This window comes from Equus quagga, chromosome 12 (genome assembly GCF_021613505.1).
Source record: "Equus quagga isolate Etosha38 chromosome 12, UCLA_HA_Equagga_1.0, whole genome shotgun sequence".
Classification (NCBI taxonomy): domain Eukaryota; kingdom Metazoa; phylum Chordata; class Mammalia; order Perissodactyla; family Equidae; genus Equus; species Equus quagga.
In genome coordinates, this window is record NC_060278.1 from 93,721,884 (window position 1) to 93,747,349 (window position 25,466).

The 25,466-nt window shown below is 48.3% G+C and overlaps 1 protein-coding gene across 1 annotated transcript in view; it reads right to left on the reverse strand.

Moving 5' to 3' along the window:
• Positions 1 to 4,339: 4,339 nt before the first annotated feature.
• Positions 4,340 to 25,466, reverse strand: part of PTPRT (protein tyrosine phosphatase receptor type T) — a 1,006,957-nt gene continuing 985,830 nt past the window's right edge. The window contains exons 27-31 of the mRNA XM_046677949.1: positions 24,639 to 24,770; positions 12,965 to 13,090; positions 11,934 to 12,097; positions 8,612 to 8,747; positions 4,340 to 7,876 (exon numbers count right to left, since the gene is read on the reverse strand). Coding sequence (XP_046533905.1) covers positions 7,823 to 7,876; positions 8,612 to 8,747; positions 11,934 to 12,097; positions 12,965 to 13,090; positions 24,639 to 24,770 — 612 coding nt within the window. The 3' untranslated portion in view covers positions 4,340 to 7,822. The remainder of the gene's footprint in view (positions 7,877 to 8,611; positions 8,748 to 11,933; positions 12,098 to 12,964; positions 13,091 to 24,638; positions 24,771 to 25,466) is intronic.

Here is a 25,466-nt window from a genome sequence, read left to right on the forward strand (position 1 = left end):
TATGCCCAGCAGATGTGAAAATGTCAGTCTCCCTGGAGTTGAGCGGGAACCCCATGATGGCCCTTAGAGGGCTCTGATGGTGTCCAGTACCCAAGGCAATGGTAGAAGCCCCGCCTCTTTGTCTTTCATTGGCTAGTAGGATATAGGGTGAAAAGAGAAGGTAGAAAAGTGCTTTTGAGTCTAACTGCCAATAAGATTAGCCTGGAGTGACCTGGGCTAGCTCAGGATCCACCTGGCAAGGAAATGGATGCACTGGGGATGATTATAATCATGTGTCAACTGTGTCACTGTGCTTTCCCTCTTGCAATCTGGTCCAACAGGCCTCAAGTGGGGAGTAGGGGTAGAATTAACCTCTGGAGATAATGTGTATAGTAAGCAAAGCCCTGCTTTGGGTCCTGCTTGGACCTCTACTGGTTCTGGCTGTCACTGATGGCCCTGTTGGCCAATGGGTCTGAATTATGGCTGGTCTCATCAGAGATGTTGGTGGGCATTGGCTCTATGGCTAAGCAACTGTTCTCTCTAGGCTGTTTGATGATAACTGGCCTGGATGAGCCTTAGATGTGTGGCCAGAACAGCATATTGGCCTGTGTGGTGGGAAGACTTGGGTAGGAGAGCAGGGGGCTTCAACCTCCACAAACCAAGTACAACCTGTTTGGCTTTGTGCTCTGAGGGAATGAAGGAGTTCAAACACGGTCCTAGCTCCATAAGATCTCAGCCATCTAGGGTGGAAGCAACTTAAAAGCCATCTCAGCAATGCTTCTTTTTCCCTTAAAGAGATGTCTGGCTTCTGCTGGACCACTGCTGAGATGGGCAGCTCCTCCTCTCTGGCGGATAGCAAGTTCTTCCTTACATCTAGTACGTTTCACCTCTTGGACCTAGTTCCACTCATGGGAGTGACCTGGGACTAGGAAACTTCGCTTGAATTTGTCTAACATTCTGCAGACCTATGGAGGACATAGGCACTAGTATTCTGCCTGACCCTTTGGAAGTCTGATGACACCACTTTGCCCTCTGAGCCTCCAGATTGTCCTGGGGGCTTTGGCCCAAGGAACGCCCCACATCATTAATCCTCCATGGCAGAGAGAGGGGCATGGCGGGCACTGAGAGTTTGCTGGACCATCACCTAGGAGCCCCACTGATATGTATTCACAAGCCCAAAGGCACTGAAATACATGTACAGGGACTCAATTTTGGTAAGTTACTTCACACTCTCCTTCCTTCCCCAAACCTAAAAGTCCCACCCACCAAGGAACCATGAGTTACACTAATTACCTTGAGTTCCAGGTTTTCATACCAATACTTTCTTGTCCGACACTCTAAGGCCCCCAGACTCTCATTCTTTGAACATTCCAAGCAAGGATCAGGGTCCAAATTCCATGACCCAGAGCAGCTCTCAGATCCAGAAGGAAGCTCCATCGTGATTCAGCCCCAACAGCTCCTCCCTTTGAACGCTCATCCATCCTAAGTCTTCCCACATCCCTTGTATCAGCCCCAGTGGACTACTCTCAATCTCTTAGATAACTAGGATGCCAGGCCTGGGGTCTCCCATTGTGGGTTCTGACTCCTCCTCTTAGTGAACCTAACATTCATGGGTGAATTTCAGGGGGTGAATGTGGCCCCTTTGATGACCTTTTCCCACTTTTTCTGGAGGTAGGTGAGAGGGATGAAAGAGATGGTCTTGGACTCTACAAGACAGTGGTACAGTCAGTCAGTGCCATGCAAAAGTCTATCTCTGGTCACCAGTAAACCGGAAGAGAGTCTGCTATGTGCACAACTATGGCTTAGACATCTCTGCTTTGCTTCTGAGGGTCATATCTATGACCCTGAAATATGTGTCAGAGGAAACCGGAGCTAGAACAGCCCCCTCTACTCTCTGCCACTGACTTCTCTCCATGCTGTTCAAATAGTATATGACCTCAAAGGCAGATGCCTGCTAGGTGAAGCCAAAGCCTACATTTTATCATTTCTAGATATGTATACATGGAAAACCTCCAACATGGAGCCATGGAGCCCCTGCATGGGAATATAAGAACGAGGCTGAATCTCAGCTGGTCTCCTTTAGTTGGATTCACTTTACCTATTTCCCTGTGCTATTTGGCTGTGATTTGGAGCTGGCGTCATTGGCTGAGAAGGAGTTCAGACTAGTCTGACGATGGAGAAAGCAACTCAGGCCTTCAGATGAAATGGCCATCCATGTCACTCATCTTTTGACCCACCCTTCAGCTTGGGTTGAACATTTATCCCCAGGGATCTTGGCCTAGCACAGGCTATTGGCCTTATGATTTAGGATTAGCATCCTGCTCATCTTATCCTTGGGCTCACCCATATTTTCCATGGCATTCCTCCTGACTCAGCTTGGTGCTAATGGCCTGTCTGTCCAGCCCAGGAGTGGCCATTGTCCAGGTTAAGAGAGGATAGCTTTCTTCACTCTGTTCTAAGGCTGTAAGATGCAGGAGAATTATAATCCCCTTCAATGTCTCTGGATCTGGGTTGGGCAGTCACTCCTGCAGAAATGACATGATAAGTACCTGGCTGCTCCTCCCTGGGCCTCACTTCTGCTGTATGCAGCAGCCTTGCTAGACTGACACCTCTGTTCACACTACAGAGATTCATACCACAGCTTAGGAAATGTGGTTCCTGGTGATGGTGCACAGCAGGAGCTAGCTTAGCAATGGGGAATGGATGATGAATAAACACGAGAGGTCAGAGGGAAAATTATCATCTTTTCTCCAAGACACTGAGACTTGTATTAAAGCAACAAGTGGTTCTGGCCAGTCCTTCCTCATCCCCTGTCCTTTTATGTCATAGAAGTGACCACTTTGCCTAGTAGTCCATATGCAGTCTTGGTTCTGAGTATTCCAGTTGGGTCTCAACTTCTTGGTTTGCCTTCCTATTTTCCTGCCCAAAGCTCTCCAAATCTACCCCTACCTGGCCAAGCCTCCTCTCTTCACATCTTTTTCCATTAATTGATTGGCCCAGCATTCTATAGCCAAGAAATGGCTGGGCTTGCATCAGAACTGAAGACTGAGCTCTTTCCACCACAACCCCATGCCTCACCAAGGGATGAACTGTGCCATAGTAACCTGTGCTTCCTGGTAGCACCCCCTCAAGGGCCCTGCATGTTGTAAGAAACCAGTAAGTATGTGTAGTTGAAGTAAAGTGAGAAGCCTTCCAGACCCCAGCCCCTCCTGTAAAGTGTGTCCTCAGATTTGTCCATATTAGCAACCACATGACTCTGCCTGGACAAAGGGCACCACCTTCTAGAAGACCCAGCATTCAGGAATCCACTGAGTAAGGCTGTGTCCGCCTTCTCCTTTACCTTTAGGGTTTTATGGGCTCAGCCTTCACCACGCCAGATGGGAACATCCTCATCATTCTAGTATATGTCAATGGGTTCCTTCCAGCATCCACCTGAAGACTTGAGTTGAGATCAACCCATGAACAGTGAGGTCAGGATATACCCCCACACCAAAGGATCTGCCTAGGGTAAGGTGAGCTGGACTTGAACTTGAGTCTTGAATTGGCCTCAGGAAGAAGCAGCATGGCCAGGCACTGTGCCTCTCAGACTGGGATACAGTTCCCTAGGGTCCATCGTGGTGAGTTGAGGGGATCAAAATCCCATGAGGGACAGGGCCCATGTGGTTTAAAAAAATATTTATACCGTCATATTAAAAGAAATCAGGCAAAATTAGAGTGGAATGCAAATATCACATGAATTGTTAAAGTAAAACATGGAACCATGAAAGAATTGTAAGCTTACCGGTGTCTGTTTTGGGCTTTACAAGACCCATTAGGTTATCTGTTTCACTCTAGTCTTTGCTATTATGGGTAGCCCATGGGGAAATCTGAGACACAATGGTAGAAAAATATGGTCTTTGAAGTAAAAAAGACCCATTTAAATCCTGGCTCCCTCACTCACTAGCTGTGGAACTGTGGGCAAATGATTCTTCCCTCTGAACCTCAGTTTTCTCATCTGTAAAATGGTAACAATCACAAACACTTTTTATGAATTTTGGAAGAATTCAGTGAGCTCACACTTTGGAGTCCCCAGCACAGGGTCTGCTGGTTCCATGTGAGGGCTGACATCTGGCAGGCCATTGCTCAGGCCATACCTAAAGAGAAGGCCAGCACCAAAAGCAACCTGGCCCCTTCTGTTCCCACAAAGAAAGGTATACTGTGGCCATCTAGAGGCTCGGAGGCCCCTGGCTGACCCAGGATCTTCACACCAGAAAGAGCGAGAGGACACAATGTTGGGACACAGCGAAGATATATCCTGAAGCTATCTAGGCCATAAACACATGCAGGTGGGGACAGCTCCTGGCTTCTCATTAATTCCTTGCATTTTCTCCAAACAGAGTCCACACCTAAGAGGTGAGAATCACGAAGTTCTGTACTAAGTAAGGGTACTGTCTTTGGTACCCAAGAGACAAGAGGCTAGCCCTTGCTGTGGAGACTCAGAGAGCATTAATACTATTTTCCTCTGCATGTGAAAGGTCAGCTCACCCTATAAGTGGGGAGGGGTGGGAAGATACCTTGGGGGAGGTGGTGTTTGCTCAGAAGGTTTTTCGGGGAAGAGATTAAGTCCAAATTCCTGGGCACCAATGCCCTATCTCCTCTAAGCTCTGTCTCACACTTGCCATGCAGGATCCTGGGGAAGGCATCCCCATCCACAAGCCTCAGTTTCCTCCTGTGTACACTGGCCCAAGACTCGTTCACTGCCCTACCTTCTTTGGAGGGTGGCTGGGTTGTGAGGAATGAGGGGATGAGCTGGGGAACTATCACTGGCCCTTGTTGGGTTACCCCACCGTGGCCTGAGTTTTCACAATGTTCCTTCTCCCTGAAGTCACATTTTAAATTCTTACCATTTGAAACGATAGAAGACACTGTCATTTTTATCTGCCAGCTATTTCACCCCCTCCTGAACAGAAAAAAGCCCAGGATTTGTGTTAGAGAGTGCCTCCCTACTACCATTCTGTAAGGATGAGCCAAGATTTGAGGGAAGAGCATACAACAGGCTGATTTGCTTTGCTACAGGCTCCTTAAAGGCTGGGGGAAGGCTGGCTGGAACAGTGGGCTGGAGCCAGGGGAAGCCAGCAGGACCACTGGGGGCTGGGGCCTGGGGACCTGCTCAAGCATACCTGGGAAGGGGCCCATGAAAGGAGAAGATCAAGTTCATCGTGGGGCTCCTTTGCCTTCCTTCGCTTTGAGATGCCTCCTTTTGAACCTCCAAAGTGACAGCCCTTCCTTGATCAAGTCTGTATCCCTAGACTTCCAGATAGCTCCAGAGCCTGAGCCAATGGGAGTAGCTTCTGCGGGTTCCTTTCAAGTCCTGTCCTCATGGGCCTGGAGGCCTGGGTTGGTCACCCTGCTCTGTGGTAGAGCAGAGACCCAAAGTTCCTCATAGAAGCTGCATCTCATGATCCACTGCATTTTGTTCCAGCAACAAAATAATGAGCAGACAGACAAACAGATGAGATATTAAAAAGTAAACACTTAAGGGAATGTGTTTTCACAGTGTCTGATGAAAGGAAAAGAGGCAGCCCCACTCCCCCAGAGGGAGCCTTCTCTGACGCTTGGCTGAGCCCATCGCTCAAAGGCTCTGCTGGCTCCTTGTTGCCCACAGGGGCAAAGTCTGCACTCTCAGTGGAGCGTTCATCTCCCTGACCCTGCTCATCTCCTGCCACGCCTCCTGTCTGCTGTGCTCCACCTGAGCTGACCTCCCACCATACAACCCACCCATCCAGTGATTTCTCACACCTTTTTGCCATTGTACATACTGATCCCTTGGCCTGAATTTCCTTGTCTTCCTTTTTCTACCTGTTGAGACCCAGCTGGAATGGATGTCACCTTCTCTAGAAAGCCCTGGGCAAGAATCTGTCATGTTCCTCGACTCTATAACACTTGCATGCTGCACCGTGGTTCAAGTTACCCAGTATACAGTGAGCTCTTGAGGGCAAAAATTGTGCCTTATTAAATTCTGTGCTCCCCATGACCTGTCTGGAGCTAGATGAGCCTCCGAGATGGAGATTGCTCCATCCCAGGCCACCCCGAGGCTGCCAGATATTGTACCTAAGAGCCAGCTAGAGACCAAGGTAGAGAGAGTGTCCCTGGTTGGCAGAACTCATAGCCTGAGGGAACAGGGAATTGTTTCCACTGGTTCAGATATTAAATGAGACTAGCTTTCCTGGGGAGCTGAGAATGAGTTACTAAAACATATCTGAAATTCTGGGCTTCCCAGAAGAACTGGCATCAGAAACAAAGAATTAAATTTCCATTATGGAGTTCTCTGCTCAGAGTTTCTGGCCTTATTTTCTCTCCATAAAATAATTGCTTGGCTGAGGAAGGATGAAGAAAACAGTACAAATAAGTCTCAACATCATTATCTGTCTTTTTGGAACCCAGAATTTCATCACTGAGGAGAATGCCTCAGTTTGTAAAGTGGAGATAACAGGTTAATAGCTGGCTCATGGGGATTCTAAGGTTGCATGAGATGTCATATGGAATGTGCCAAGCTTGGCATACAGTAGATGCTTAGCAAATGTTGGTTCCCTTTCATTTATTCACCTACATTATGGGCAAGACCCTAGATCTTCTGATCCCTTTGGCCTGTTTTAAACCAAAGCATAACTGGGTCCACAATGACCTTTTTCAAGATGGCAGCTGGGATCTCCAGGAAGGAATTGGAATTTGCGGATCCAAGATTATGCACAAAGCTGGTACTCTATCTGCTCTAGAAACCAAAGGGACCATCTTCAGACTAGGCCATCTCTCCCTTGCTCAATGGCTGTGCTCTCCCAAGGTGGGACCTTTTAAGGACATTGTCAGGAAAGAGATTTGTTTTACAGCTACACATCTGAATTCTCTCCCCACCTTTTTTGTTTTTTTACATAAGAGACTAAGATTTTACACTCCCCCAAAGAAAGTTTCTTCTCACATACACTTTGGAAAATAATCAACTCTTATGTTGTTCATCCCTCCAAAAGGAGCCACCACCGAAGAGACACAGGGTCAGCCAGAGCCCTGCCCCAGGGAGGTGGTCCCTTTTCACAAAGACAAGGAGGAGCAGGAAAGTTCCCTGCAGTGCCACCCCCTCCCACTGACCACAGAAAAGCAAAGAAAACCTTTATTGAAGGGTGCTGTGGACACAGCGGGCTGGCCAGTGAATGACAGCAGGTCAAGACCCAGGCTGGGGGAGGGGTAGAGAATGGTAGTGGGCCAAGCCCCATGCAGGTTAGGTGTGAGGACGGGGACCTCTGCTGTGGTCTTGGGAGCATCCTGAGGTCACACTGATCCAGACTGGCAGGTGTCCAGTGCCAGAGGCCCCTGAAGGAGATTGCAGGGGGCAGCAGAGCAGGGACCTCAAGAACTCAACCATTTCCATAACAGCGTGGGAGAGAACACACATCCCCTCCACTCTCAAGGACAAGCAGGACAGGGAGGTGCTGCCGAGCCTGCCACTCCCCAGCACCACGCAGTTGGCCTGCCATGAAATTCACACACTTGAAAAGAGCAAAAGCAAGAGGTCTAGGAACCGAAAAATCTGGGGCCTTGCTGTGGGTGCACTTCTGCATGGACCGTGGCTGTGGCTGGCTGGGTGTGGAACCGAAACCTTGGCCTTTCAGAACAGCATCTCCCACAGCTACAGGAGACCCCCCCCCCAGAAGGTGCAGAGCCCACCACAGAACACGGGACCACAAGTCTTCTCCTTGGAGTTGGGCAGGGTGTCGCCTCTCAGTCCCTGGGCCCAGTCACTGCCGCTCACAGAAAAGGGGGCTTGGCTGCAGCAGGTTCTGGACTCCGGCAGGTTCCCCATCCCATCAGGCTAAAAGGAGCTTAAATATTCCAGTGCCACCTCGTATACAAATTTATACTGTTCCTGAGAGGACGAAAGGCAGAGAGGGAGACGAGGAGACAGGAGAGAGATGAAAAGGAAAGAGAAAATGCATTTAGTTCAGAGATACAGATTTTGAAGAAAATTTGACGTCTGTACTAACAGTCAATTCAAAATTATCCATATGGATTCTGAATCAGTAAATCTAGAGTGGGGCTCAAGATTCTGCATTTCTACCAAGCTCCCACGTGATGCTGATGCTGCTGGTCTATGGACCAGACTTTGAGTAGGACCTCACTTTGAGAAAGTCCACACTTAGAGTAGGTTTAAAGATACATATTAAAGTTCCTTGTGTATGGTCTGTCTCCATCACTCTGCCTGCCCACTCTCTTTCCATCCCTTTCTCCATAGTGTGCTCGCTTGACGCTTTATACTGTAAAAATTAACATAGATTAATTAGAATAGGATTGGACTGAACTGAAAACATAATTCACACTCTACTAATCCAGAATCCCTTCCTCTAAGCCTGAACTAGTGACACTTTCCTAAGGAATGAAAAGAGTAAAACAAGAGTGTACAAGGATTAATATTTGGACTGTCCTATAGAACAGAGAAGTTGGTGACGTCAGAAGGGAGGGAAGCAGAGCAGATAACTGTATGCAAAGGTTGTAGGCTGTAGGGACTCAATAAGCACCTAGTTGTTGAGTATTTTCACTATTTGATGCTGTTTTCTTCACAGTCAGGCCCTGGCTACTGGAGAACAGTTCTTGGGACACTCACCAGGGTCTCTACCATGTTGGATTTGTTGTTGCGCAATGTTTTCACGATGTGGAACACGTCAATGATGTTCTGCTGCTGGATCATCTCGCACACGCTGCAGATGGCACAGAAGGTCCCACTGCGGCCTCCCCCATTTCTAAACACAGAGCGCAGAGGTGAGCCAGATTCCTGGGTACCCTCAGGCACCTGCTGACCCTGAAGCCACATCAGCAGTAGTGGGGAGTGGCTGCCTTGGCAAATGCATGATGAGGCAATGGTGAAAGCCTGAACCTGAGCCATGAGTTACGATTTGAGTCTCATCTGTGTTATGAATCTGCTTTGATCTTGGGCATGTCACTTCCTGTGTCTGAGCCCCAGGCTCCCCATTTATATAATGAAGGGGTTAGACTAGATGACTTTTGAGAATTCAATTAGCTTGATGTTTGCTTGATTCTATGAGCATGTTACAGTTAACCTGTGGGACACCGACCCAAATCCTCAGGGCAGACAGATAGTGTGTCTTCATAGATGTGGCACTTGCATCCTTGTCTAAAAGGATGCTCTGGGTCCACTTACACATCCAAAGAAGACAGCGGAAGGTGGCATGTGATTTTCCTCATAGTTCTTCGCATCCACTAAGGACAGCAATACCAGAGACATCTCTGCTAGCATAGGGTCAGCCAGTCTAAGTTTTGGAAGGAGGATGGGGTGGGTCTGAGATGCCGTATCCCAAAATGATAGGTCTCTATTTGTGCATGCTGGTTTAATCAAGACCCTCCTGATCTTAGGAATAGAGATACAGGGCTCTTTGCAGGGTCATCCTTCTGTCCCTCCTTCTTTCTGATGCTCCATAAGTCATCTTCGTGGAAATACCCCTTCAACTATTTACGGAAAGTCCCTTTAGAAATCTGCCAGATTTGGAACTCCTGGGCGTGTTGCCAAGAGCAACTAATGTTTTCATGCAATGGTCTGTGTCTTAAGAACATCTGGACGGAAGCTAAGGCACTCAGTCAATCTCCCAGATGTTTTATCTATAGGATACCCAAAGACCAGATGTTTCAAGTACAGACAGTTGCCCTTCATCCAATGGCTCTTAACATCAGCCCTGATATCAGCCAGTGCCTACATTTCAATGTCTGTTTTAGTGTCTCTGGCCCCCAAAGATGCCAAGGTCCCTGTTGATAGAAGGACACTCCTGTGCTTTCCTTTGGTTCAAACTGCTGGTCACCTTAGCTAGGGGGAACATGGATAAAAAGATACTTCTGCAAAAAGCAGGCTAAAAAACAATCCCATGGGAAAGAGGAGGAAAGGAAATCCCGGAAGGAGGGTTCAGCATTTCCTGAAGCAAGAAAAGCAGAGTCCAAGAGGAAGAGGTGAATGGACACAGGCAGCTCAGGGCCCAGTGGAGTGAGACTGGACAGGTATGGCTCTATGCTAAAGGTGAGGCCCCCTGAGTTTGCGGGACAGAACTAGAGGGAGAGGGGTTAGTTGGCAGGGAACAAGCTGCCAGTTTCTGGGATGTAGGCAGAGCCAGCTCAGCTTGGCTGGCGTCACCCACCATGACATGCAACATCTCACAGCATCTTCCTGGACTCCAGTCTGTGATGTGCATCCTTTGGGAAGGGGAGATTGCTACCAGTGGTGGCCCTTAAACTGTGTGTGTGTGTGTGTGTGTGTGTGTGTGTGACCTCCCTTTAAGCTCTCTGATTTTCCTGACATGTGTGTGCACCACCTATCTGAAAAAGAAGGAACAATAATGGTGGGTTTGGGTCAGTGTGCTACAGGTAACTGTAACATTCTCAGAGAACCAAGGAAACATCAAGCTAGTTGAACTCTCAAAAGTTGCCCTTCATTATGTGAATGGAGATCCTGGGGCTCAGACACAGGAAGCGACGTACCCAAAGTCAACGGCCTGGTTTTGAAAAGACTGAACTCAATTCTGAGCTCAGTAGGATGTTATTAATGCCTCCACCGGCTCCAGAAATATTTATTTGAAAAAGGGAAGACTTTGTTACAATCTTCCTTTAGCATAACATTTTTAAAGAGTGAGGCCGTCTCAATCACTTCCCCCCAAATCATTTTACGTTGTAAGAAGCGAAGTGAAGGATTGCAAATCAAATGTTCCACACATAGCTCTTACGGCCACAGATTGGTTTTGGGTCCGAGATCTTTGTAGAATCTTTCTCTGAGGTGGCTTTATCCTCCTATGGTAGACTTTGACACATGCTGTCTGAAGTAGTTACATTTAAACCATTTGCATAGTTGCTACCGTGACATTGTGCATCTCTATGTTGGTAGATAAATTGTTTTTGTTCTCTAAATATTTCATGCCAAAACGCCACAAGATCTTAAGTTGATCTAAGTCAAAATACCCATTGGACAGAGGAGGAAACTGAGGCTCACAAAGTTAAGTGATTTTCTTGATGACAGCTTTTTTTTTTCTAGATGACAATCCTCTAGGGGTCCTGACCTCTACCACACATTATGACATCAGGGCCTATTTGACCAGGAAACTCTGTGCCTCAACCATACCCATTCTAAGACAGGAGGCAAAGGTTCCAGCTCACCCCAGTAATGGAGACAGTGCTCCCAAGGCCCTTTGCATTCACTGGTCAGCCCCTCAGGGCAGTGCTCCCCCTCATGCTCTCCATGTCCCGGTGTTCCCACTGTGCCCATAGTAGAGATGTCCCAGCAGGCAGACGCGGTGGATGAGTCCTTTGGTTTACTCAGAGGCAGCGTGGGTTAATGGACAGCACAGTAGCTTGGAGCCCAGTGGTTCAAACCAAAGCTCCTCTCATAATTGCTTGATCCCTTCCTCTGCCGGTGTCTGAGTTTTCTCACTACAACATGGTAATATCTACCTCACAGATGGAATGAGGTGATTCATTTAAAATGTCTGGCATTAAGCTCACTTAATCAATGCCTTCCCCTTTCTTCTTTTCCTTCTGTAGGAAATAATAGAAGAGGATCTGGTCAGTGGAACCCACTTCATCCTGAGCTTTTTTATGACTAGCAGGACACATCATGCCTCCTGTTGGACAGTGGGGCTTATCTCCCTGTTGGGAGCACTGAGAGCAGTCTGTCCACCCCCTATGTTTGTGGAAAGGCCACCAAGTTTTGCATCAATAATATGTTGTATAACATTAGTTCAAGGCAAAAAATTGGCAACCCCAGTCCATTAAAGGATCGAAATTCCTTGAACACACTCCTATTGGCCTTTAAGGGGTGTTGAGATGTGGTATAGCCAGGCATGCCCAGGACTGGTGTTTGTGGCAGCAGCATCCTCATGCTCGTCCTATTACCCACCACCCTGTTGCCCTGGAGACCCCTCCATGGTACTCACAGGCAGTGGACCACAGTGCGTCCCTCCCTCCCGTCATACTGCTCCTGCCACTTCTCCAGCCGTCGGACCACTTTGAGCAGAGAGCGCTTGGAGGGGGGTGTGTCCCGGTAGGCGGGCCAGCCAATGTACTGGAGGTGCTGGACTATACGATACCCATCCTGTGGCTGAGAACAGAGAGGCTGTTAGGGCTGTTCTGCTGGGGATGCTTGGGGACTCAAGCCCTCCAGATACCCCGGGCGCTGCAGCATTATAGTGGGAGATGGACCAAATGGGGTCCTTGCCACATCCTGTGGGGAGAGTCACAGACTATACCCATACTCATCTCTACATCTTTGGGCACAGTGATTCTCCTGTCATGACTGCCCTGCACCCCTTCTCTACCTGTAAAACTCCTACTCAGTCTTCAAAACCTTATTCAAATGTCCCTTTCTCCAGGAAAAGCCTTCTGTGACTCTTCCAGGCAGAATTCATCGCTCTCCCTGAGGTTCACGTGCCAGAGTATATCTCACCTTCCCATCAGATAGTGAACTCTGAGGGCTGGGACGGAGTAAAGACCAAGGCCATTTTAGTTAGCCCCCATTTCATAAATTACTAATATTCTCCTTTCTCCCACCCAGTACTCTTCCACCCAGCCAGTGAATTTCCTCACGGAAGCAACTGATTATTTTTCATGTTCGTGTTCCCAGGGTCTAGTCAAAGCTTACTGGATCCATTCAAAGGCTGCATCAATTCATGCCAAAACAGTGTGACACAGTGGGGAAGCGCTAATCTCTGAGAAGTTTTGTCTACACAGCAGCAAGCGTGTCAGGAAACAGGCAGATGGCAGGTTGGATGTCGCCCTGTGCGTCTCGGAGTGTTGGAGCCATTGCCACGTCTAGAGCCGGAATCGACAGAAGCATCACTTCCTCAAGGAGGAGATTATCAGGAGAGCACAGCACAGACTCTTGGCTGGCGTGTGGGATCTTCTCCCAGCAGCCTCCGTCTGTTTGGGGGAGGAAAGGCACAGAAAGCAACGGCGGCCGCACGCTTACCCGAGCCATGTTACAGATGCGGAATATTCTGTGGATGATGTCCTCGTCGATGTCTGCGGAGACGAACTCCACCTGGATGGGCCCGTAGCATCCAGAGGTCTTCTCAGGCCAGTACTGCATACAGAGCTGGGGAAAGGAAAGACGTCACAGAAAGACGTCAAGGCCAGGGGTGGGGGGATTTGGCCTCATTTATCCCTGAGCCTTTCTTAAGGCCTGCAGGAAACATTGGCTAGAAATTTAGGCTACTATCCAGAAAATTAGACTCAGCTTCCGTGTTGGGAGCAGCCATCCCTTTTTTTGGTTGTTGAAATGTCAAAACCCTGAACACAGAAACACTGGGATTAAAAATCTTTGCTATGCTGATTTCAAACCATCTGTTAGGCTTCCTCATCCGTAAAATGGAGAAAATAACACCTACCTTGAGGCACTGCTGTCAGGATTGGATAGAACACTGAGGGAAGGGCAGGTATAACTTTAGTTCAATGGGAATCATGGCAAACTTTTCCCCATTCTCGGAAAACCTTCACAGTGTTCATTTCATCATCAGATCGCCAGTAGTTTTAAAACATTTATAGGCTTTGGCATCAGATAGGCTTGGGTCCTAATCCAGGCTCTGCTGCTTCTTAGCTTTCTGACCCAGCTCAGTTTTCTCATGTGTAAAATGGGGTAATGATGCTGACCTTGTACCAAAAGATAACATAACATGGTATGGAGAGATCTTGTCTGTGATCTTCCCCATTTTTCTAGAATTAGGAATTAGAACCCACAGCTGAGAGAGCAAATGGCAACGGTTGTCCCTCAACCTAAGACAATGGTTCTCAGTCAGAGGGTGTTTTGTCACCCAGGGGACATTTGGCGATGCCTGGAGACAGTTTTGATTGTGACACCTGTGGATTGCAATGGGCATCTAGTGGGTAGAGGCCAGGATGCTGCTAAACGTCCTACAGTGCACATAGTAGCTCCCCCAGGAGGAATTGTTACAGGCTCTTAACATCAGCCCTGATATCAGTTCCCCCACATTGAACCCACCATATATGGGGTTAAAACTAAAACCCACCACCCCCTTTCCTGCTTCTCTAGCTCCACTCACATGTAAATACCTGTTTCTTTAAACTTGGACTCCTTGAGCTTTACAACTAAATCGGAGTTACAAATTGTTAAAAGCCCAGGTGGCCTGGAGTTGGAGGCACACTAAAGTTTAGCTAATCATGTGTCCTTGAGTTTGCCAGGAAAGCCGCTGTCTCAAGAGTATCAAGGAGCAGAGGCTTCCCAGATCTCAACTCCTCGACTCCCGGTGCTCGAACCCGCCTCAAACAAGAAGAGGAGACAACGGCGAAGGATGCCCACCTGCCATCCTCCTATCTCACCCTCCCCCCGCCTTGCTGCAAGCAGCCTCTCAAGGCCAAACGCAGGCTGGTGGGAAAGCACCGAGCTGCACAAGCTACATGTTCCCCCCTCCCCTACCCAAAACCCCAAATAAAAATCCCTACCCATTCCTCATCGGGCAGCTAGCAACTTTTGAGCCATGAGCCCTTGCTTTGCTCCCTGTGCCTGGCATAGTAAAAACCTTTCCTCTTCCACTCAAGACTCTGTTCTCGTTATTTGGATTAGCATCGAGTTCAGAGACTGAACTTTCGGTTACAGAATCTGGCCCAAAATATCAATAGTGCAGGAACTGAGAAACCCTGGTCCAAGATCATAAATCATTCCTTAAGTTTATGGTGTCACTAAGAAGGAGAGACAGATACTTTATTCCCCTGTATCTGTTGAGCCCCTAGATGACTGTAGCTGGGGAAAGAATACTGAGGTAGGTGGCAGGGATTGTGACTCAGAGAAGGGCAAAACATGCTCCCTCAAATTCCTGGTTCCTAAGGGGCATGGAGATGGACCCTGTCCAGGTCGGCAGGCCCCAGAGTTGGGGCACAGAGGAAAGCTCACACTAGGGTTGCTGGGGGGCACTTCAGCATGGACAAAAATGCCATGTGTTAGAAAGACCCTCCATGTAAGGGTTGCCCGGAAGACGTGGCTGAGACTCACAAAGACCCACCAAGGCTCCTGAGAGCAGCTTGGGATGGAGTCTCAGCAGTGGGGTCTGCCACAGCCTACGCCAAGCTTGCAGACAAGGAGCTAGACTGACAGAGGTAATCCACAGAAATCCAGGGGCCTCCGCATAGCCACCGCGGATGCAGGATTTTCATGAAAATGATCACTCTCCCTTTTGTTGAGAGAACAGACAATTCACCCCGGGCAGTCACATGCAAAAACATCTTTTATTCTATCTTTTCTCCAGAAATAGAACCAGAATGGAAGAGCAGGGAGGAGGGAGCGTGTAGGAGAGAGAAAAGCACGTGTCTCCCACCTTCCTAGCTGTGGAACTGAAGTTCTAGCTGAGTGATAACATGGTTCACACTACGGCCCATAGGCCAGCAGCCTGATTTTGTAAATAAAGCTTTATTTTTGTAAATAAAGCTTTTTATTTGTAAAAATAGCTTTATTGAAATACAGCTATGCTTATTTGTTTACGTATCGTCTATGGTTGCTTTCAAGCTCCAACACAGATTTGAGTAGTTGAGATAGAGCCCATAGAGCCTGCAAAACCTAAAATATTTTCTATCTGATCCTTTACAGAGAAAGTCTGCCAAGCCCTGTCCTGCAGGGTGCTCTGAGGATAAAGGAGATAATGCTTGTGAAGAAAGCCCTTAGCATAGCGCCAGGCATGGAAAAAGCACTCAATAAATACCAGCGCTTCATATTATTGTCGAACCTATCAGTGCTCAACAAGAATAACAACAATAATGTTAATAGCTAACATATAAATGTGAAGGATTGTTCTTCTTATCATCTCTCTTAAATAGCAAAGACAAGGAGGTTAAGTTTCATAACGCAATGGTGCCTCGCTTTCCGGGCGTCTCTATTGGGGGTCAACCGGGCATATTGAGAAAGGAGATGTGTGTGTCTGTGTGTGTGTGTGTGTAGGGCAAGGGGTAGGGCTGGTCACAGGGGCCTCCGTGGCTGGGCAATCATCTACTGAGTTGTGCAGTAGTGACAAATCCACAGTTTGAACTTCATTTCTCTTTGCCATTGGCTCTTCTGCCTAGCACCCTTTACAGTAATGAGGGACTGGTATAGATAAGCGTGTGGCTGGCCAGAGAAATCAGAACTAATCAGCACTGCCCATTTAAAGAAAATAATTGCCTTTTATCACCTGCATTGAATTTAGCCTTGCCAGAGGTTCGCCGTGATCCTGACATGAGGTACATGGGTCCGAGGCACCAGGGAAAGTCCAATACCCCCAATATTTCCAATCTGGAGAGAATGTGGAATGATTTGTTTCTTTTAATGAGATTTCCAGACCAATTTCTCACGCTAATAGGTTCTACTATGCCTCAAACCAGACTCCTATATTTTGGGACACTTCGCTGCATTTGGTTTTCCAGGTCACTCTCCCCTAGTGCCCAGAGGGCTGGGGAAGGTTGCAGGCTTCTTCTAATCCTAAATCCTTTCACTTGAGTTCCCTAATTCGGGAGACCACATCAGCAACCGTGCGGGTGACATTCAGCTGGCTGATGTGTGGGCAGATGCAGTGTTTGAGCTGCCAAGGATCATCAGGGTCCCCCCCAACCCAGGACGTCACACATAATCTAGCCACGGGAAATGGGAGAAAGATGGGGGAAGCCAAGTGTTCTGTTCCCAGTGACACTTTGGGGCTGAGAAATGATTCTCATCCACAAGAAATGTCCTCTACGGTTGAGCTCAAGACTGTCCTGGTGTCCAGTGGGTGCCTCATTTTGGCCTGTATATGCAGTGCAGCAAAATGTAACGGGGCTCCCACTTGCAGGGCCCCGGGTTCAAATCCCAGTGCTGTCACTTTCTAGCCGAGTCATAGTCAAATCTTTTAGCATCTCTGGGTCATTACGAGTGGCTGTGAATCTTGATGTGTCTTCTTAGCACAGAGATCTGTAACCAGTGAGTCCTCAATAAATGTGAGCTATATTTAGCAGGTAGTGTGGGGGAGGGTCATGCAAAACAAGACGGATAAGCGAAGGTTCTTTTTCCTCCACTTGGCAGCCCTTATGAAAATGTCTTTTTAGGATAATACCCAAAGGACTGCCCTTGCTGTGAAAATTCTTGATCAGCTGGTCTGGGGAAGCAGTGGGGATGGGGGACACTGTTCTGCACATCAAAGGAGAAAGACCTGTGGGTTGTTCTTGAGAGGGACCCAGGAGACGGAAGAGGGAGGTTGGGAGCATAGCGGAAGCAGTGGAAGGGTCAAAGGTGAATCAATGTGTCATGTGACCCACTCCTAACCTCCTAAATATTCAGTAAATTTATAATAATGTGTACAATGCTCAACGCACATGGATTTCTTACGGAAATCAGAGAGGAATTGAGCTTTGTTCTTTGGGTGACATAGGAATGGAGCAAAGACCACATATATGAACTAAGGGCCAGACCAGGAGCACATAAACATCAGAAGTTTATAGAAATCTTGGGGAGGAAGGCTTACGGTTTCTTAAGGTCCTGGAAATAGGCGGTTCTAGGAAGCCCACTTGGTTCCCTAAAACCACAAGGACCCAGCTAACCTGCGGCCACACGTACACTCAATCCAATGTTGGCATTTTCTTCCTTAGTTGGAAAACTTTTCAAGTGGCTGTCTCCAAGAATGGAGTCTAACCCTTTAGCCTAGAGCCCTAACTAACGGCCTTTCCCATTTCATATCCTACTACTCCCCTCCTCTCCTTTTTCTCCCGTTAGTCTGGGAAGGGGTGGTGTTGCTGTCCCAGTGGAGGCTTCACCCCTGCGGACACACACAGGCCGTGCTGAGGACCCGACCCGGGAGGGGAAGCTGGTCCAGTTGCTGCTGCTGATTTAGAAATGGCTACACTCCTTCCAGAAAAGCAGAGGGGCTTTTGCTATTTATTGTCAGAACAAGTTAAACCAAGCGAAAGTCGTGAAGCCAGTGTGGACAGCCCTGGAACAGCTGCCATACATTATTCTACCTAGTGATCTCCATAGCTGTTTGGGCCATGAAAAGCTGTCCTTCGGGGGTGCGAGTTCATATGCGAAACATAACAAACAGGGAGGCAGCCTCCCTGTTAAACATCATTTTCTTGCTGATGGAATCAGAAAGCTTGTTAGTCGCTGGAATAAACATGCTCTGATGAGTTGAATGAAAACTAGCATACGGCCTATTTTGGGCATAAACAATTTTAAACTATCTTTCAGTCCACCTTAGTCACGCCTTTTGGTAATTGAAACATACTTTGATAAAACAGAAAGGCCAAGTAATACCATAGCTTCAGAAATTAAGGACTCTACTTATGAAGGTCCCTGTGATCCATGGCAGGGAAACAAGCCAGGGCCACTTAAAGGTGACGCTGAATTAGCATTTTTAATAGAAAAATATAAAAGAGTCACCTGGATTGAATTGGCTTTAAAATTCAGATCAGTGATTATAAAATTCCTTTAAGTAGATTCTATAAAGAGCCAAAAACGTATAACTGGCTTTAACACTGTGGCCAGTTAAGGAAGACAGACTGTGGATGAAGCAGCAGGGGTGGAGCAGGGGGCAGAGAGAGAAAGGCACATGGACCGTAATCAATAGCCGCACGAGGTGACTAATGCAGTCCCCAGGTAGTGGGTGGAAACTTACTTATGACAGTTGCATCCAAGTTTGTTTTGGGGAAGAAAGGGTGGGAGTTGAGGAGAATCTCTACAGAGGAAGGTAGAGTGGGTGGGAGGCAGGTTATAGAAGGAGGTATTAGAAAGACTGCTGAATTATGCAGCTGCGGAAAGGAACAACTTTTGGGGAGCGGGTGGAAGAGCTGAGCAGGAAGGAGTGGGAGAAAAGGTAGAGAGACGAAGAAAGTGGTTTGAGCAGCATGGTCATAGGAAGATGTGCTGCGGCCCGCCAGGGGTGGGGAGGCGAGATGGGGGTTAAGAAGGAGGATGTGTGATGTTCAACCTTCCGTTATGGGGGTTGCTGGGATGTGAACCCCATTCTGCCCTCAGGAAAGCCTGAACTCAGAAGCGAACATGAAAACAGGACTCCTGTGGAATTCCCAGAAATCTTGCCAGTGGACAATGAACTTTCCCACAGCATGGGGAATAGGAAACAGGGCCCATTTTATTTAAATCTTCAAAGATAGAGTGATCTTGGCTGAAATCTGGGTTACGCAAATTTAATAGATGATAACATTGAGATTGGCCAGGTTAAGAAACTGGCTTAAGGCAACACAACAAGTAGGTGGCAAGGCTACAGCTTGAACTGAGGTCTCCTGAGCCCACACTTCTTGTTCCATTTTTACTTCCACTAGTCTATGGGTTTACCCACTGTTGGGTAAGACAGAAACACATCCTCTTGCAAAATCAGACCTGAGGCTTGCGGGCACGTAGACTTGGCTGTTCTGTGCATTTTGCTAGCATGTTAGACTGTGTTTTCACAAGCCGAGATAAAAATGGGGATATCAGTGCTTGCTATTTGCCCCACAGGTACAATGACAGGAAAAGACATCTCTGAAATATCACTCCCGCTTTTCTCCTGGCAGGAGGATGAGCTTGCCTCTCTCTCTTCCAGAAGCGCCATGGGAAGGCATCGTTCTTGGTCCCACCCTCCCTCGCCTTTCCACCTGGCTTTGCATCATCTGAAACTTTAGCCTTTCTGCAGTGGGATACTTAGAACTGGGTGACTCAACTTTTAAACAACCTAGAGGGCTCTTGTTTGTTTTAAACTAAGGAATATTCTGTCCTGCTCCATATTCCCAGGTACCAGCAAGTCAGTGATGATCAGGCACTGGGGCCCTGGAAATCCTGTTGTTTAAATGGTGGCAAAAATCTTCAGAAACCCTAGCGGTAGGCTGAGGGCCTGAGTCACTGATGGGCTATGGGACTTTGGCCAGATCCTTCCCCCTTCCTGGGCCTCAGCTTCCTGACCTGCAAAATGAGGGGAAGTGCACCTGGGTCGCATCAGTGGTTTCCAAAGCAGGGTCCATAAAGTTGGCAGGAGAAGTAATGCACTATCTCCAAAGTCAGGGGGATGCTATTGTCCTGGGGTGGAGGACTCCAAGTCTCTGACTTCGGGCTAGAGTAAGAGCATCTCGTGCCAGCTCTATATGTAGCCTGTGGATCAGAAGTTCATTGGGGCAGTTACGTTTATGGAAAAAATATAAGAAAAGCAATAAATACAGTCTGGGAAATAAAAACTTTCAAAATACTGGGTCCACTTCCAGGTCTGAATTTCTGGTTTCAGTTTTACTGCCTGTATTAGTTTTCTGTTGCTGCTGTAACAAATAACCACAAACTTAGTGACTTGAAACAATGCAAATTTATTATCTGCCAGGCACGAATCTGAGATGAGTCTTAAGGGGTGAAACTCAACATGTCAGCAGAGCTGTCTGTGTCCTTTCTGGAATCTCTAGGGGAGAATTCATTCCTGACCTTTTCCAGTTTTAGAGGCTGCCAGCAGTCCTTGACTTGTGGCCATACCACTCCAATTTCTGCTTCTGTTGTCACATGGCCTTCCACTGACTCTCACCCTCCTGCCTCCCTCCTAGAAGGACCCTAATGTTGGGCCCACCTGGATAACCCAGGACATTCTACACATCTCAAGATCCTTAACTACATCGCATCTGCAAAGTCTCTTACCGTGTGAAATAATGCATTCATAGGTTTGGGGATTTGGATGTGGACATTCTTGGGGGCCATGATTCCACCTACCACACAGCCCCACCACATGGCTGGCATAGAGGATCTCCTGAGCTTTCTAAATAATATGGTGGGTGTGGCATGATCATGAAGAGGGCTTCTTTCTGGTGTCTGCTCCCCATGGACTCTGGTCTAACCACAGAGCCCACAAAGATGGAAGAGGTCTTGCCAGCGTTACTGGGTGTGATTGAAAAGGTTCTGATGTACCCATCGGAAACCCATAGCGTCATTTGCCAGATGTTCTGGTTCTAGGATTTTGCTCCACTAATATGACTAGAGGTCTTTGGAGTCCCAAAGAGCTAGAAAAATCTCTAAGGTTGAATGTGGTTGCTTTGAGAGTCTTTATCTTGAACCCTCACTGCTCTTAATATCTTTGAACAGCAGCCACCAACGAGAATGGAAGAATATCTGTGGCTGGGGATGGCTGATTGGATGAAGTAGTACAGGATTCTGAGCAGAGGCTGACAGATTTGGCGAGCAGTGCAAGAAAATAAGGCACTCTGGGATCTCTCATCGTCTCCTCAACCTTATTGTGCTGCAGCTTACAGGTAGCCCTGCCACAATCCCCAACATGAGCCCTTACGGTCCCCAGTCTAACCACAGGATGTGGCATTGGTGCTCTTGGGAGCAGATCTGTCCGTATTGCTGGGCTGGCCAAAGCTGTGGCTGCCTTGGCTTGAGCACACTGGCAGACAAATGCTGATGCCACTTCAAAGAACCGCCCCTCCAGGTGCCGAAGGCGGCTTTTCTGATGCTCACGCTGTGTCATTGTTTATTTTCGCAAGGCGCCCAGCTGTTGCAGTGATGATATTTATATCAATAAGTGCTCTATTCATCTGCTGATTTCAGGGGATGCTTGCCAGCTGCATATGGCAGCCCACCCCAGGGCACTTCTGAGCCTGATGCTTTTGCTCTTAGAGAATCATTTCTCAAAGGCTGTACCAACATCTGGGGCTGAAGGATCTTCATTTATCCAGGACCCACCCTGGAAGGGGGCGCTGTAGTCAATGACTTTGACTCGATTCTCTCTATGTCACAAGGTGAAGTTCTTTGAAACTCTTCCTTGGTGGCTGAGCTCTGGTTTTGCAAAAAGGGATGTGGGAAAAAAGAGAACAGCAAACAGGCTCTCATAGGCTCTACTTCACTCACGGAGTCATCCTTGATTCCTCTTTTCCTCTCAGATTCCATATTCAATCTGTCAGGATAGTTTGTTGGGTCTACCTTCAGGATATATCCAGAATCTACTCCATTGCTATCACTTTGGTTCAAGCCACCTGCACCTGCCACCTGGAGTACGGCAGGAGCCTCTTCTCTGTTCTCTGCTTCCATTCTTAGAAACCGTCCCCCCCCCCCCCCCCCCCCCCCCCCCCCACAGGGATGCTTTATTTAAAAAGTCAAATTACTGTTCAAGTCACTCCTCTGCTCAAAACCTGTCAATGGCTCCCTTTTTCTCTCAGAATAAAACCCCATGCTCTTCCTATGACCCCTGAGGATCTGTGTCTCTGTGTCACCTTCTGTTGCTGTCCCCACAGTCACTCTGCTCCAGTCACAGTGGCCTCTGTGCTGTTCCTCAAACGTGCCAGGTGCGTGCCCATAGGACCTTGGTGCGGATTGCCTGCTCTGCCTGGGATGTCTTCCTTGCGATGGTCACATGCTCATTCTCTCACCTCCGTCAAGCCTGCACTCAAATATGACCTTCTCCACTCACTTGGATGGGGCCTACCTTGTCACTCTGACAATTGTATCCTGTGCCCTGAATCAGGCTACTGATCTTTATACCCTGTCCTCTTATTTTTTTTCCATACACTTGCCACGTTCTAACATATAATTAAGTACATTATAGAGTGTTTGTTGTTTATTGTCTCCCCTGCTTTAGAAGTTGGAGGAGAAATTTTATTTTGCTTTCTCTCCCTTGTTCCCTGATGCGTTCCATGCACCTAGAATAGCTCTGGCAAATAGCAGATGCTCCTCACATCGGTAGAATGAGTGGATGGAGTCCCTTATGAATGTCTCCCACATGCACATCCTGAGTTATACTCACTTTCTTCCCTAATAATCTGTTCCTCTCCTGGCCTCCCCAACCTTCCTGCTTCCTCTCCCACTCCTGCTCCTGGCTTCCCCACCGTGGCCAATCTCATCCCAGATGTCGGACTGCCTACCCTCGAAACCCCACCATCAGCCACAACTTCTCATTCACTTCCCACATCCAACTGCTCCCTAACCTGTGGACTTCAACTCTGGAAATGTTTTCACCTCCAGCCGCAATTCCCCTGCCTCCTGGCCACTCCTCAGTTCAGATCACAACTTTTATTTTCTGCACACTTGCAACATTCTCCTCCCCACTCTCCTAGTTTCCAGGTTGTTCCTCCAGCTTTTCCTCCTCACTGATCCCCAGACTTACCTTTCTAACAAGGACTCTGCCTCTGCCACACCACTGCTTAAACTCTTCAGTATCTCTCCTCTCTGTAAGGCAAGTATTTTCTAACTGTGCTCCTAGGAACCCCAGGGGTTCCACAAAGGTCCTCAGAGTGGCTGACTTTGAGGGACATCAGGGGAAGCCAGAAGACTAGTGTGGGTAGAACTCTAGACCCCACCCCTCTGCTTCAACATGAGCAGCTCTTGATGATACCTGTTTCATATACTGGGTTTGCATCAAAGCTTTTATTCGAAGAAAGGATTCTGTTGCTTACAAAGTAAAATTCTGACACTTACCATGTTTCAGGCCAACACCCAAGCTCCTTAGCCCAGCATGGGCAGCCCTCTGCAAGCAGGGCCCTGCTGCATTTTCCAGCGTCACCACTCTCTTGTCCTCCCAGCATGCCTCAAGCCCCAGCCACACCACAATAGAATCTGTTCTGCAAACAGCCTACACACATTCACCCCACCTTACCTTGGCCCCTGCTGTTCCTCTGCTTGAAAGGCCTTTTCCCAACTATTTCATCCCCCACACGCCCAAATCTCTGCTGTCTTCTTCAAGGCCAAAGTCACCTTATTTTTGAAGTCTTCCCTCACCCTCTGGGCAGAACTAATCGCTCCCTGTTCCTGGCCAGCACAGCACTTTGCTGCTGACCTCTATTATAGCGCTGCCACAAGAGGTTGGGACAATTTGCTCATCTGTCTCTGTAGCGAGACTGTGAGCTCCTGGAGGGCTCAGACTGCAGCTCAGATCCATTTTTTTTTATCCTCACACAAGGCCTGCACAAGGCCAGCACTCACACAGAAGGAGCTGAGTTACTCTCAGTTTCCTTCAAGATCGTGAAAGGATTGCTTTTCAAAAAACCTGAAAGGTCACTCTCACCACCCAAGAATGGCTGCCCTGCCATGGGAGGCGGGGCCAGAAGCTGTCCCACGACGTGTGTCCTGTGTCCTAAGTACTGGGATGTGCTGTCAGCACATGATGCTTGGAGCTTTTGGACCCCAAGGGGCTAAGGCATGAAGCCTGCTGGGGCACAAAGGTCCCCTGTAACAAAGCCAAGCTTGGTGGGGTGGTCAGTGGGCAAAGGGTCTAAGGTTCAAGTCCTAGGCCCTGTCAGTGCAGCCTGCATCATGGAGGGCGCAGGGCGGGTGGTTGTGGCCAGACATCAGGATATTCTGCAGGGCTGGAGACACTCAGAGCTGGGGGACGTAGCCTCCTGGCATTTTGAGCTCTGCGTGATTTGGAGCAAGACCTGAACCAGTGCCTGGGGAATGGGGCAACAGAATCTAGCCTTGGGGATGAGGGTACAGGATAAAGCCCATAATCAGGAGGCATCATTGCTGGAAGTGAGAGGACCCAGGAGCGCTAAGGGACCCCTGGCCTCTGCCAGAAGCTGAATGGGCTTGCTTGGTGCTCACAGCCAGATGGTGCCCATCAGAGGGCAGTCGGACAGAGGCAGCACTGTGCTGCTGCTCAGGGCTCTCCCTCCAACTCTAGGGCACGGTTGCCCTAAAGCATCTGAGCAACTAGGGCAGTGGCTGGGCCTCCTCCTACCTGGGCAGTGTCCATCTCATTCAGCATCACCACGGAGGAGCAGTTATAATCGAACACCAGCCTCCAGAAGTCTGCCACGGTGTTGGGTAGAGGGTGTTGGGTGACCACAAAGGCGGCGGGCTGCTTGTGGCTCTGACAAAGGAACAACACAGGCTTTGTAAAATACACATCCATCAGCGATGTCCTAATGATGAGGAGGTCCGGGTGGCTGCCAGAGGCCCCCGAGCCTGTCAAATAGATTACACACAGCACCTGCCTGTTCTGTTATCTCTGGATGCCCTGGCAGCCAAGGGGACCTTCTCATAATGAACTCATTCTGCTCCAAACTAAGACATTTCATTAGGAAAGTGTCACTCGGATGGGGATTATCCAAATAAATTATTTATGTCTTGGAGCTCAGCAAATAATCATTATTACAATATGAAATGAAAGATTCTTGATGCAGATTTCCTGCTCTGCTGGCTAAGGTACCTCCTGGGATGTAAGGGATATCTGTGTCCCTATGCCCACGATGCTGGAGGAGGGACCGGCTCAGCAAGCCTGAGAGTCTCTGAAGGGGCTTATATTGCAGGAGGCTCATTCCTGCCTCAGGATTGGAAGGAGGGCCAAGCTGGCCTGGCAGAAGATGGACACTGTGTCCTGGGAGCCAATGGGACAGTGGAAGGTGCCCAGGTTTTAGAGTCAGGCAGACCTGGGGTTCAAACTCAGCTTTGCCACTTGAAGGTTATAAGTCACCCATCCATTCATCTATCCATTCATCCATCCATCTATTCATTCATTCATTCATTCAAGCATCATTTGTAGGGTGCTTTTTTTTTTTCTTTTCCA